The 14,677-nt window shown below is 44.1% G+C and overlaps 1 protein-coding gene across 3 annotated transcripts in view; it reads left to right on the top strand.

Moving 5' to 3' along the window:
- EPS8L2 (EPS8 signaling adaptor L2) overlaps positions 1–14,677 on the top strand; it is a 79,108-nt gene that overhangs the window by 35,960 nt on the left and 28,471 nt on the right. For all 3 annotated transcript variants that reach the window (XM_062577651.1, XM_062577650.1, XM_062577649.1), the window contains exon 4: positions 10,343–10,407. In XM_062577651.1, the coding sequence (XP_062433635.1) occupies positions 10,343–10,407 (65 nt within the window). The remainder of the gene's footprint in view (positions 1–10,342; positions 10,408–14,677) is intronic.

The following is a 14,677-nucleotide window of genomic DNA, read 5'->3' as shown; positions in this document are numbered from 1 at the left end:
GCTGTTCTAATGAATGTGGGCACCAGAAAGGGCTTTAGTAGGATACAGTGAATCAGGGAAAAGTCCTTGGCCTGGTATGGTCAATGAGATAAACAATCCTGCATTTCACCTCATTTTTGCTGTGGGCAGGGTTTGAGCCCCAGTTCTTAGAACAGCCTGGTTTTGCAAGAAGTTCAGTCATGTTTTAACAGAAAGATAAGAGATTCTCAGAGACATGGAGAATAGCTTGAAATGTGCCACCATACAGGCTACAAAAGCTGACAGAGCACAAAGACTCTGATATCAAAAAGAAACTTCTAATTTTCAAACCAGTTCATGATTCTTTGTGTCCCAATTCATGAGCGAACAGGGCAGCTAATGATGCTCCTACTCATTTTGTTCTTGCAGCTCGACCCAAATGGCAAGCTAGGGCCTTTCTTTTTAAATACTCCAGTTGTTGCTGGGAGGGAGAGCCAACTGATTGCTGTTGTTTATGCTGGTGCAAAGGAACATAAATACTATCAGACAGGAATGGCAGGGCCAAATCTGCTCGTACTCACACCAATTTTACACTGGCATCTCAGCCCTGAATTGCACAGTACTGATTTCCTAGTTATGCACTGTGTCTGTGTCTTTCACCAGAGCTTTCATCAGAAGCTCAGTACCCAAGCAATAGTTCTGACTCTTGGGCTCCTTCTAAATCCTTCTGGAGTAACCGGGTATTTAGGTCTGTGGCCCCTGCTGTCCTGCAGTTATAGCCTTTCTAGAGATCAGTTGTACTGCAGAGGACATGTCCTTGCCTTGCCAGCGCAAGACATCCAAAATCTGCCTGCAAAGCTGTTTGCCAGCCTGTCTTCCAAACCTAACCAGACCAGGAGAGGAGCTAAGACTTTCTCTCCTTGGATACAGTCTCTTTCCTGCAATCCACACCAGAGATGGCTGCATCCCACAGAGTCTGTGCAGGTATCATTTGGAGGTACTACCAGAGCAAAGGCATTACCAAGATGTTATGGATATACAGTATCATGTGTATCACCAGGCTGATATTATTTTTAGGTTCATTACAGGCTGCTTCACATACTACATGTCTATCCCCCACATTTTCCACTATGCCTTCTGCCCAGCAACAGCAAAACACAAATATGGGAGCATCAGGGAGGATCCTATGTGATAAAACTTCCTAATTAATCAGAGGAGGATGTGCATGGAAGGGATCTCAGGGCCCACGCAACACTCGTGTAACTGGCTGCATTTGTCAGAGGCACTGTTTACGCCACAATTGACTTTGGCCCTGGCCCAGACTAAGAACATAGTGAGTTTTGTTTAGAGCAGTAACAAGAATGTAAATGGAACAGAAGATGCTTGCTTGGGACTGAGTGTTAGGATCCTGCCTGGAAGTGGCTTGCGAGCCCCCTTGGCTGCTCAGCATAGTACCACCAGCCCTCCCTCCACCAGTGCCCAATTTCCCCTGAAACTCCAGGAACGCTTAGTGTCATGGCAGTCCTGAGGCCATTCTTCTGCCATCTCACAAACATTTAACAAAAGGCAAAAAGAGCAGAAAGAAAATTCTATAACCCATTAACAATCTGGGGAAAGCAGAGTCCACTCCACTCTGCTGCTGCACCCTGCATACCCAGGGACAAGCGTCTTCTGCACACAACTGTCCAGGGTCACTGCTGTACAGTCAATAACCACAGGTGCTTTTGGTACATCATTCAGCTAACTTATTTCAGACATCCACTTCAGGATCAAATGAGCTGGATCCCAGAAAAGCCTGTTTTTTCTCCTCCCTAAGCTGACATACTCACCCCTGTGAATACTCACAGGCTACTTGGGAAGCTGGTAGTAGGCAATTGGGAGAGACCAAGTCTAGGCCCCCCTCTAGGTATCATACCCCTAGGGCCATCCTTTTTTCCATGCTTAAGCCCGATTGCCACATTTTATTGGGAATGCTCTGCCCTGTTTTCTTAGCAGAGGCCATGCATTAAAGACAATAAGCTCAGTCCTGTCCTCCTTTACACCACTACAAACCCCAAGTGACTTTGACAAAGTTACTTCAGCTCTAAACTGGGTCCCAGAAGGCAGAATTTATCCCACAAGCCAATATCTTGTGCACACACTCTGCCAGGGTGAAAGGATTGTCTACAGCCACATCCTAACTCCCTGGAAAAAAGGGCGTTGCATGGAAATGGAGAAAAAACTTGGCGCTGAGGATGTGTTTTGCCTTCCTGGACCAAACTGATAACCACATCTCTCCTGGATTTGAATTGATCCTATTTTTTTCTCAATTATTATTATCTTTAATTCTTTCCACTCCTTAACAAAAGGCGAAACGGGACACTCTACCCTTCCATCCAGAATTTTAGCCTGCTATCATAAAAGTTCAGCTCAATGCACAGTTTTGCGTACATGGGTAAAATCTACCTTGCCACCTCTGCAGTTGTCTGAACTTTTTGTTTCACCATGTGGCTGCTGGTGCCAGTGGAAAACATCATTTCCACAGTGCTGTTTATCCATAAGATATTGGTGATGATAACATTCTTCAGAGAATGGCTTTGCAGTTTTTCTCATACCTCTAGGTACTGAGCAAAAAGAAAGCCAATTGATTAGGAAAGGACTGAACAACTAAACTAAACTCAGTTACAGAATGTTTACAGTCTTTTTTTTTCTCCTGAAAGGGGTGTCTTAGGGCTTACTGGGCCAAATCCTCAGGAGGAACAGATGAGACAATTCTCCCTAAGAGATCTGGTTCCACATGTGTCAATGATGTGCCGCAAGGTGTCTGTGCTCAAGTCATTCAAAACTTTCCGGATGATCCATGCTAGTCAAACACTGAGCGTTTAGGTTCAGAAACAGACTGTGCCCCTGCTTATACAGGTCCTTGTTCCTGAGGCCAGAGCAGTGGATCATACCATCCACCTCGCCCCGACAATCCTGGATCCCCATACCATGAATTTTATTTGTTACCTGACACCAAAAGCAAGGGACAAAACTCTATTGTTTTCCCCATCTCTTTGGTTATCTTGGCAGATGGAAGGGAAAAAAGTATAGCAGTGGTCACTGTGGGATTGTGCCAGCTTTTATCACCTTCAAATTTTGCTATACTATTGCAAAAGCCCTGCAGCAGTCCTGCCCTTTGCAATTCAGCCCATATTATATCCTAATAGTCTTCCACAGCCACAGCCTCTCAAGACACAGAGCAGATAATTTACTTAAACAGCAGTGTAGTGGTGTTGCAGATACTGATAGGAAGCATGTGGGCAAAAATGACTTACTCCAGGGTTCTTCGTGCAGAGTTTTATGCCAACGGGGAGGAGGGTTGTCCCTACAAGACCTGAACGAGAGTTCAGGCTAGTTCGACGCTGGCTTCATGCTGTGATCTAAGCTCTGACAGTGGCTGCCACCCAATCACAGGAAAGTCATCTTTATATTCCTGCGGCTCTGTTTATCACATGGGTATTATACAAATTCTCTGCCTCCTGGAGACATAGAATAGATTAGATAACATGTTACAGCACTTGGGTCTTCTCCTTTGAAATGGAGAAGAAATGCAAAGTGTAAGAGGTGTCAGATAAACCAAGAAGGAAATTAGCTAATGCTGCTAATGTGCCAGTGTTCATACATATGAAATTAAGCAGATGGAGGACAGAGCTGTGCAGAAGGGCAGTGAAGCAGCCGCTCTGGAGAAGTGCCCTGTCTTATGAAGTCTTTTCTGAGAAGGGAGTTCACCTGTTTAACACAAAGGATCCCATTTGAATGGTAGGGTTAAACAGCCGCAGATCTCCATGTAGGCATTGTTCTAAGTGTGGCATATTCAGTTCAACCCAGAATGGCCATGGCTAGATTTAAGCTAAAGCAAATAATTATGCATCCACAGAAAGGTTTGCAACATTTCATCATCTTGCTTTAGAGTAAACAGACAAAACCTTCCTTTTATTTTAAAGTGTCCACACTTCTCAGATAGACTTGACTTGAGATTGAATGCCATAGTGATTTGCAGTCTAGATCCTTAAAATTCTTTCTGGATTTAAATCAAAACTAAGCACTAGGCAAGAAGGATACTTCAGGTTTTTAGCACCGTGCTGTCCCAAGAAAGCCCAGGTGTCTTCAGGCAGTTTGGTTACTTTTGAGGATGCTGGAGGGAGACAGAGAAAGGAGAGATTTCAATAGGGGCTAAGTAGAAGCCAACAAGATGGAAAAGATTTCAGGAAGAAGAACAAGAAGACCTCTTAAAGAAGGGAATGGGAAAGAGAACATGCAGAAACACTCCCTTCTTTGGCTTGGGCAGCTTCTGGGACATCTCTTGAATGGCATCCTGAGACAAAAAAGGCACATCATTCTACTTCCGTGGCGCTTAAAAGTAACACAGAAATGCCTTCAAGGAGAATCTATAAAGGGACCTGGGAACCTCTGCATTTTCATCTCCTTTCCTTTATTTCATTTGTTGCTGTTAGGTTTGTGAGGAGAGAGCTGGAGAAACAATGAATTAGTTGTAGATGTTTTACAGGGATCTGAGAACCTTCCTAAGTGATTGGAGCAATTGCTTATGAATAGGAGCAGGCTGAAGAGAGAGAAAAGCCTGTCTCCAGCCTCCTCATCCCATACTCGCTCCATCCTCACTGCAGCACATCCTGTAGGGCAACAGGGCCCTCATCCATGGCTTGCTTCTCATGCTGGAAAGGCTGCTGGTGACTACAAGGGCCTAAGCACTGAGTGAGCTTATCAGTGAGTGCAGATGTTGAGAAACGAGGCCATGCAGAAGTCTGAGGTTTCGATAGGTTCTCGAGACCTTCAAAGACATTTCTTCCAAACATTTTCTTAGAGGTGCATGCCAAGATCTCCACTATCCATAACACATGCAGCTTCTCTGAGCTTGGAGGATAGGGCAAAGTCAGCAAAGAGGACCCCAGAAGCCAGCCTCGAGGCAACCAGACACAATGTTGACCACTGCTAAGCTTTGTGATCTCTTCTTCTAGCAGTAAGCCAGTCTGGCTGTGGAAACACAGATTCTTCCCACATTTCTGCCCAGCGTGACTGTTCTGGGACAGCAGGGCTGACTGCTGACACTTGAGGCAGGCATAAAGCTTTCTGCAGAGCTGCTGACCTTTGCAATGAGGAGAGGAAGATGAGGAGTGCGGTCATTTCTGGAGAACTAAATGGGGATGGAGCTGAGCACAACACATGCAAGGCACTGTGGGAGCCTTCCCACTGAGCTCTGCCCCATTCAGCATGATGCTACACTAACTCTCCCTCTGGTAATCCTATCTCGCCAGTATACCTTCCCTTCCTCAGAGACTACCAGCTCACAGTGCCCAGTGCCCTTCCTGTCAGGGCTGGAGGCATTTGCTTGTCCTAATGTAAAAAACCTGTGTTTCCAGACTGACGACTTCAGCCTTTTCCGCTCCCCTTTAAAAAGGAAGGGATGGAATGTCTTAAAATCCAAATTTGTCTCCATCCTGCACAAACACGGTGTTCTCATTTCCATTAGTGTCATCTATTTACACGCAAAATGCTTCATGAGGAAATTGAGGTTAGTGAGAGAGAAAAAAGTTACTCACATTAGACATGAATCCCAACGGATATGTGTTTCTGTGTGCCCTTCTCTTCCAGACCTTGCCCCACATTAGAAATAGGGCAGACTGCAATTAAAACACAGCAAACAAAAAATGCCACTGACTCTTTAATGGGAGTCTAAGGTGAAAAATAGGCATGTTGAAATATTTATTAATTTACTTAAAGTCACTCCAGAAGCTAATGGCTGAGCAGAAAGCTGTGCTAGCTGTCCGAGGTCTTTCCCTAGGAAACTGCCTACCCTCCACCCCTCATTCAGTGCTTGTAGTACGAAAGACACTGGCTCAGAGACTTACAGTGTTAGTTAATGCTTCTGCCAGCGCGTTCACCAATAGATCATTTCTACTTGTGAACAGCAGCCACGTTGGTGCTTCCAGGAATTAGTCCCCGAGGTAAAGCGTGCTACTATGTTTTCAGTCATAGAGATACAAGGTGCAAAGTACATGGGTGTCCTGCTGAACTAAAGGCACCTCTCAGGCTTAAAATAAAAGGCATTAGTAACCGGCTTCTACCAACCCTCGTTGGGCTCTGAATAAAAGCTGCAGTGTCCCTTTTCATCTCCATCATCTCTAAGCCCTGTTTTTATGTGGTTAGGATGCTCCTGCATCCATGAGCAACTTCTTTGTCACCAGTGCTCACTCCTCTGTTTCTAGAGAAGTATTCAGAGGGGCACAATTTGAAAAGTCTGTGCTGGCAAAGAAGATAAGGTGAAAAACCCCAGCAAAATCACAGGGAAAACAATCCTTGGGTCTGTGCTAGTTCTGGAGAGACACCTGCTGGCAATGCTTGATGAGCCCTAACCAGGCTCTGAAATGCACTCAGTCCTCCCTGGTAGCTTGACTAATAAAGCCTAATAAAAATAAAAGTATAACAGATGAAAAAGGAGGCTAGGGAAAAAGGTTCATATTAAAACAGTGGAATCAAAACCAAAAGCGTGCTGCAAATCTGCACATGATCTAAGCCTTAATCCCAATTTCACCATCTCTTGTGCCTGACCAGCATTTCACAGCCTAACCACTTGACAAAAACTTAACAAGAAAACACTGAGAAAGACCTACAGTCTAATAGACCCGAGAGATTTCTACTTCTTTAACTATAACCAATCTTCAGCTGCCCTCCCAGCCAGCACTCTCATTTCAGGACAGCCAAAGAAACACCAAATTCCCACTTGATGTGAACTAAATCAAAGTAAGCTGAAATAAGAGCACTCACAGGGCTAGAGGGACTGGTTCAAAATCAAATATATTTTTATACAGACACCATCTAGGCAGGTAGCTGCATGTTACATGCAGGAGCACACACACAGATGAGGAAGAACATGACTTAGTTGAAGAAATTCTGGCAATTAGTACAAAGGAAGTAAGAGCCTCTAAGATATTTTAATTCCTGTCAACTTTCTGATAGAGATCAGTAGCAGCCTCAGGCCAGTTTCCTCTCGCTTTGCACAGGATCTGCAAGCAGACAGCTTAAGTAATGGCTATTTAGGTGAGAAGTGAATGCAAAGAGGCCCCAGAACTAAGCAAAAGCCCCAGGCTGGTACTCTGCAGTTTTTCTGCTCTTGTAACAGCAGCACGCTCTGTTCACTGCAATTATTCCTTGCTACAGCTCCAATGTATACAAGGCTTAGAGAAGAACAGAACTGGCAAATTACATTCCAGCCAACACTCAGGCTCTAATTCAATGTTGCATTTTCTCCATCATTAACACTAGTCTAAGGAACTGCCATCTTTCCAAGACTATTTCCCCATTTCTCTGTCCCATTGCTGCAGTCCACTGACCCCTCAGCTGCCTCTGCACAACTGTGTGGATCACTCAGATGAGCTCTGGTAAAGGGAATGGAAGCATGGTCTTAGCTGGGCATGTGTGGAGCAGCATTAGGAGCGGGTAGCAACATCAGAAGCTGGCCCTGCTGGTGGAGAAAATGTCACCTATTCATAGGAGTTTTTGCAGTTCCTGGTGGCACTGGAGAAGATGCAAATAAAGGACAGGCTTGCTAGATCCATCAGCAAACAACCCTTGGTGGTTTAGGAGTCACACTTGGTGACTTTGTGTGAAGTGGCTGGAGAGCATTTCTCCTAGGATGTGTCAATCAGAAGGGTAGGGAAAGGCTGATAGAGAACATCGCTTCAGTCACTGCTTGTGTTGGCCTTCCCTTATGTGGGCTCCCTGTTATTCCCTCTACTTTTCTGTTCCCTTTTGGTAGATCTCTTTCTCTTTCACATGGAGGAGAGGTCTCCAAGGCAGCAGATCCAGAAGTGGAGCAGGTGTCTGCACCAAGCACCTTTCCCTCTTCCTCTGCACACCCCTCTTCCCAAACGGCAGCTTGGGAGTCCTCACACTGTCACTCCCATGCCAACCATGATAAGATACATTTGTGCACAGAGGTGAGAAAAGAAAAGAATCTGTTAACAAACGTGCAAACAGGGTGAAAGCAGACCAGGTGCTGTTCCCTTTCCTTCTGCCTTGTCCCTGCTTGTATCACCTATACTCAATTTTCCTTCTTTTGCAACAGTGTGCACTCCATCAGCAAGAGATTTACTGCCTGGTTCTGTCCCCACTAAAGGCAACCGGGACTTAATGAGAACCTGGCTGAGTTCCCTAAGAGCAAGACTCCCACATTGCTCCCTTCTCAGAGTCAGAACTTGATTTATTCTCTCTCAGCAAAGCAGCATGAGCCCATCAAAGCCTCACAACTGAGAGCAGGAAAGCAGTGTGGAGGTAGACCAGGTCTGGTCCAGATTTGGCATCGAGATGCCACTTCACTGGTGGAAAGAAAGGGAACAGAAACTCTATCATACAATAGTAGTAGCAGCAGATAGGAAATAGTCACTTCTGTGCTTTACACAAGGAACAGAGAAAAAGAAACTCAAGACACAAGCAGAGGGAAAGCCAGAACTACCACTCGAGTGCCTTACACTCTTTGAGTTGAGCTTGTTTACTCAGAAGGGAAACAATTTACAGCAAAAGTAACCCAGGAAACACATGAGTGCATATACAGGTAGTTTTCCTGTTGAATGAACTGAAAGAATGTGAAAACACCCAGCTCAGTTTCTGAGGATGGCAAAAAGAAAAGTCAAATGAAACTCTGTGTCCCTAGGGATGTGCTATGTCACCAGCACCTTTGTTAGCTTGCTACCCCATTTCTCTAGCTATCACTTAAAAGACTGACTAGATGGAGCTCTGGTTGACCCAGGCTGGGGCCCACGCTGGCAGGGGCCTTCTAAGGACCATCAGAGGATGGTAATTACTGTGACAGACCTTGCTCCTTCCCACAGCTCTTTCCCACTTCTGAAGTCCAGGCTTTTCTAGTTACGCGCTCCTGTCCTTGCTGTGCTTTATATTCACTTTGTTTCCCTGTTTACAGTTCAGATAGAGTATTTTCAGCTTTTCAACTTTTTAATTACAAAAAGAAGCCCTAGTATTTTGGTTACTAGGAAAACTCCAGTATTCAGCAAACAGAAGTATTACCAATATTTTCAATGAGGATTTGGGGAATGTTTTCTTCAATAAAAATGTGACATGTTACAAAAACTATAAACCAAAAACATATTCTGGAAAGGTCTGCATGGGTGTTGAGCCACTTCACCAAAAGATCCTTTTTTTAAAAAAAAATGGCAATTGTCCATTGGCTGCATCACTGACTGCCTTTATATTGGAATATCTCTTTTCTAGATACCAATCTCTTTAATGTGAAATTTGTTAAATGAGATCACACGTTCCATGTTTGAAGAAAAAGGAAAAAGTAGAGAAGCCAACATCCCAGAGAAGGCATTAAAGAGAGCTTTGAAGTAAACCACAAATAAGCTAGGAATAATATATACTTCTTTAAAATACAAGGAGCCCTGACATTTGTCACAACCCAAGATAGGATATTCTAACACAGGTTATTTTCAGCTTAAGAAAAGTGAAAATATTTTTTACATTTTCTAAACAAAACAGGTATCACAGGGTGTCCTCTGCTGGTAAGGACAATGCTTGAAGTTCAGACAGTCCCAAGTCACTCTGAGACCGGGTACTTATTCCTCTCCTATTCATGCAAAGTATTTTGCAACAAGTCACTGGAAATTTGCCAGTTAAATAATGGGTAAATTATTATAGGATTGTATTCAATAGCCTCATGAAAATTCAAATATTGTTTTCCAATTGCTCCTTACTGCTGCTTTCCAGTAAGAAGGGAGAAAATAATAAAGATTCTTTGCCTCATAAAAATCTTATTCAAGAAACTCAAGTTCTGATTGTCTGGCCTTGATCCTTACAACTCTTCTTATTTTTACATTGCAGCCCTATACTACAGCCTGCCAGAAATTGCAAGAAAACAAACTAGAAGAGTCATAATAGTTCAGAAAGTATTTTTTCTGGAGGACAGTCTGAAAGTGCTGTTATAACCAAACTAGTGGGTAGCAGTTGGATGTTTTTTTTTTGACACATGCGCTTCCCACCTATGTGCCAGACTTCTCAAGATGCTCCTCACCTCCCCAGCCCTCTTATGAGAGCTTTCTAATTACTTATTGTGTGTGGTTTTCCTTTGTATTAGGTTTAACTTTCTCCACAAGTGGTGCTGACCTCAAGGAATCAAATTTTCAGCAGCATTAAAGGCAAGACACCAAGGATTTGCCAATCCTTGTGACAAAGGTTAATATGTTCTATTGTTCCCAATAGTCCAGCTAAAGTAGAAAGTTCAGAGACTGCAAGAAAGACAGTAGCACCCCATTATGAAAGCTATAATTCTTAGATCCTAATTTACCAATAAATAGCCATTAAACAGAAGGCTTGTTTTTTTTTCTTTTTGCAGAGCAAAGGAAGAAATACTCCAATTCCAACGTCATTATGCATGAGACTTCACAGTACCATGTACAGGTGAGCCTACACTGAAACTTTATGGGCCTGAGCAGAGACTTACGTCAACAATAGAGGCTGATAATGAAATGTGTTTCGTTTTCCTGGAACTTCATTGGGCCAAAGATTGGTTAGGAACCTTCTTATAATAAGCAAGTGTCATTCTCTACGCCCTGGGGAGAGGCAAACAGCAAAGCTGCTTGAAGCTTTCATTCCTCCTGTAGGAATGTGGGACTTCTCCAGTCCTTACTGAATAATCAAGACTCAGCAAATTAAAATGTTGAGTATTTGGGGAGTGGAGAATGGGGAAAAAAAGATGTCAAAAAGATAAGGATAATTCTGTGGAAGCAAACAGAAAATTGAGACACTATTATTCTCTCTCCCTCTTCTGCATTTGGAGAAGAGCAGTGAAGCTGTTCTCACTCTTGTCACACCACGCTTCTTGATCAGCACAGAGAGACGAGTTAAAATGGGGGCTTCCGTGGTGGCTATAGAAACTCATCCGTTCAAACCAGAGACCACATCATTTATCATCTTTCACCCAGCAGCACTCTCTCAGTTGCTGTGTCCTCTCAAGTAATTCAAGACTGTTCCACCATGAAAGGCATTAAGCAAGACTCACCTTCCAGGGTCACAGACATCCACTTAAAAATGAGGAGCCGTTCTGGCTGGCTGAGGCCTGGCAATTCCTGGAACGTAACATATTGGAGGAAGCCAGTGGCCTCCATACCACAGGAACAGATGTGCCTGTCCACAACCAGCTGCACCATTCGTCACTGAGAACTGAACAAGACAAGAAAGACAAGAATTCCTGAAAGGAAAGCACTTCATCAGTCCATATTTTAGTAAATAGGGTCTTCTTTCTCTGATTCAGCAGAGATTCAGCAGAGTTTAAGTGCAAACTTAACTTTGAAATATAAAAGCCTTCTCAGTTGCCTAAAATGAAATTTAAATTTTAAGACATGCTTGTTTAGAGAGAGGCTCTGGTTTCCATCCAAGAAACTTGATGACCAGCCACCCCTCTTTTAGTACTAGCCTACAGATATGCTTTCCATGCCATATTCCTGATGACTCAAGGAAGAGACTACTGCATTGTGCATCATGCAGCCCTTGCAGCGGAAAGCAATTGTGGCCATATGCCAGTAGCTAAAAGGCTATCAATCCCTTTTTCTTCATGTGATCTTTGATTTCAACTAAAAGAAGGTCACCTGCCTTTCATTTCAAACTGTCACAAAGAACCCTGAAGTGAGCTCTATCTAATAAAGGCACTTGTGGAGGCAGAGAGGGGACTTTAAACAGTGACACGTACACAAATTCTTCATTAATTATGCCATATGCCATTCATTTGTGAGTCTCTACCTTGAACTTTGATCAAGGCAAACAGGATTTCAGTGGCAGGCAGTGAAGAAGGAGGAGGTTTTCTCGTAAAAGGCATTTTACACCCTCAAAGTAATCTATAAGCTGATCAAAGTCTAATAATGGAGGAAGTCATTGCCTGTTAATATAGGAGTTACTATATTTGAAGCTCCCTCTGGATGAAAGGGGGGTTTTAATGAGATAAATAAAAAATAACAGCAAGTTTCTCCTCCTGGCTCTACCAATATTTAAACAAAACAGAAAGGAAAAAGTATTCTAATAAATCTGAGCCAGACATGTGGCTTTACCCTCCATGAAAATTAATTTACGTAACAGTAAATAACAAAGGAATTTATGAAGATTGTAAACCTGGCAGTTAAAATAATACAGCAGATAAGAATACCAGTCATCAAATATAAACCAATTCAGTTCATTGCTCAGAAAGCAGAGGACTTGTCACCTCTGCACAGATAATATTGACTTTGTGAATACCTTTCATGCAGCATTTTACAAGTACAGTAATACATACCTGAGCATGTTCATTGCATTTGACTGCATGACCAACCTCAGCTTTCAGTATTTCTACTCAAATAACTGCCAGGAGTTTTTAGATGTTGCCTCACCCAATACCTTTGCTTTATGAACACAGAACGAGTCTTCACTTAAAATCCACAGTGTTTTAGCCTCTTCTCTGCTCTATCCAGTCCCACACTTCACTCTCATCTCCTTATCTCCTCATGAATTACCCAACTACCAACTTAACAACAAAGCAGTCACCATAAATTCTCTCCCTTCCTAATTCTCACCATCCAAGTCCCATCACAGTCCTCATGGGGATCCTCTCTCCAGTGCAGTGAACTTGACTGGGGTGTTGCTCTGTCTTTGACAGAGTGTTTAAAGACTCTGCCCTCTCTACCTGTCGGGGCTTTAAACAAGTGCCTTTCCCTCTGCAACTACCTCTTCTGGAAATAGCTGTGACTCTGTCCTTGCCTTTAGGTCCCCAAGCCCTTCCAAGTCTCAGGTGCCTCATTCTGAGTGCGTGGATCCCCTCAAGTTTGGTCCATAACAGACACAATATACTAAGCCTCTGCCCCTTCACTACTTTCTCTAAGGCAGGACAGTGCAAACCAAGGCCAGCTTTTGCTACTTGATAGTCCACCTCCCAGTCCACATCCTCCCATTTTTTTAAAAGGTAGAAAGGACTTCCTTCCTAAAGCAACTCTCTCATCTTCCTTCAAGGCACATAATTTATCCTGAGTCCTAGAGGACACTGCCCACTGGTGTTGGTTTTCGCTAACCAGCACATGACCTGAGACTGATAGAGGGAGCAGACTGATTCTCCCCCAGTCCTTTTCTGTTCTCTTCTTGCATTTTGCATCTCTTGCTTGTCAGTTCTCTAAGATAAAGGCTGTCTTTTTGTACTGTGTCTGGAACAGCAGGTCCTGATCCCAATACAGCACCACCATAGCAAAGCTTTGGCACCAGAAAGAAAACTGACTGTTTCCTAACGTGGGTATGGTCTCTGGTGCAGGCCATAAAGACAAGGGATCAGAGGGAGAAAAGCCAGACAAAACTCACCCCTGTAAAAGAGTCAGCAAAGGACCTCTCCAAATTTTATAACCCAATTAAATGCACCACATTTTTTTCCAGCTCCTGCTCTGAAAACAGACTGCAGGATTTGTGCATCAAAGACAAGCAGGAGTTTCCACTGCTACCATTGACACAAACACAAAATGCCTGGCAGGAGTGTTGCACTGCTGTCCTCATCCGTCCAGTCACTGTGTAACACATCTGCTGTTACACAGCTATGTGCAGTAGTGCACGTAGAGGTGTGCAGTACCTAGATCCCAGAGCCAGCAATGTTAAGCAGCTCCATGGCTCTTCAGCTGAGCCACACATGCCCATTCCATTTAGCAGCAACACATCATTCAGCCTAATCAAGTCAGAGAAGTGTCACTCAGAGAGTCCTGTTGGTAGCTGAGTCAGTCATAGCTATTGCAGGGAAGGGAGAAGGAGCTGGGACCTGTCCTGATAAGGTCTCCTGGCAGCAGGTCCTAGGATCAGCTACAGCACAGACTGCATTTATCAGGCCGGCCTATACCATGCCCATCCAGAAACCTCCTGCCTATCTCTTCTGGAGAATGTTGCTTAAGACAGAGACAGGGAAAATATCCAGCCACTTTCCCAGCAGGGCACATTCTCCTTCCTTTTTATCACAGCACAGCAGTAGAGGGAACAAGGTGAAACAGGACCATTCCCTTTTGTTTCCCTGATTTTTTCCCTCCTTTATTGTCACCTGAACGTGTGGCCTTACTGTGCAGTTAGTCACACAAGGACAACTCCACAGAAAACAGCCTGGCTGCTCTCATCCTGTATTACAAAAGCACTGTGCTTTGAAGAGACAAAGCTGCCAGCTTATCTGCCTTGCAGTCCCCTCTGCTGGCAGACACAGGTCTGCTGCTGTGAGTGCAGTTTGCTCTCACTGGCTGAACAGCAGCAGGAGGATCTAGAGATCAGAGAGGAGAGAAAGTTACCAGATTTCAGAAGTGGACTTCACCCACTGATGGGGATGACACAGCACTTGGATACAACACACCCTTGTCCTTTCTGTAACAGCCTCCCATCTAGCATTCACCTCCCCTGGAGCCCCAGGAGCAGTTGAAAGCCTGCAGGTGCAGCTCAATGACACAAATTTGCCGTAAATACAATCAGTGCCAAGTGCAAAGCTTGGACTGCCACACTTCAGGACACAGTAGAGCAGGGCTGGGAAAGCATGCAAGTGCAGTCATGTCCAGGACGTTACCACTCATCAGAGCTGTTCCCAACCCATGTGCACATATCACCTAGAGCAAGAGAGGAATACAGCATGGAGACAAGTTTGGTCATGGGAAGAGTCCTGAGCTGGGTTTATAGGACAGGTAGCGGGAGGCAGGAA

The sequence above is a fragment of the Rhea pennata genome, chromosome 5 (assembly GCF_028389875.1).
Source record: "Rhea pennata isolate bPtePen1 chromosome 5, bPtePen1.pri, whole genome shotgun sequence".
Taxonomy (NCBI): Eukaryota; Metazoa; Chordata; class Aves; order Rheiformes; family Rheidae; genus Rhea; species Rhea pennata.
This window is presented reverse-complemented; position numbering and strand designations above follow the sequence as displayed.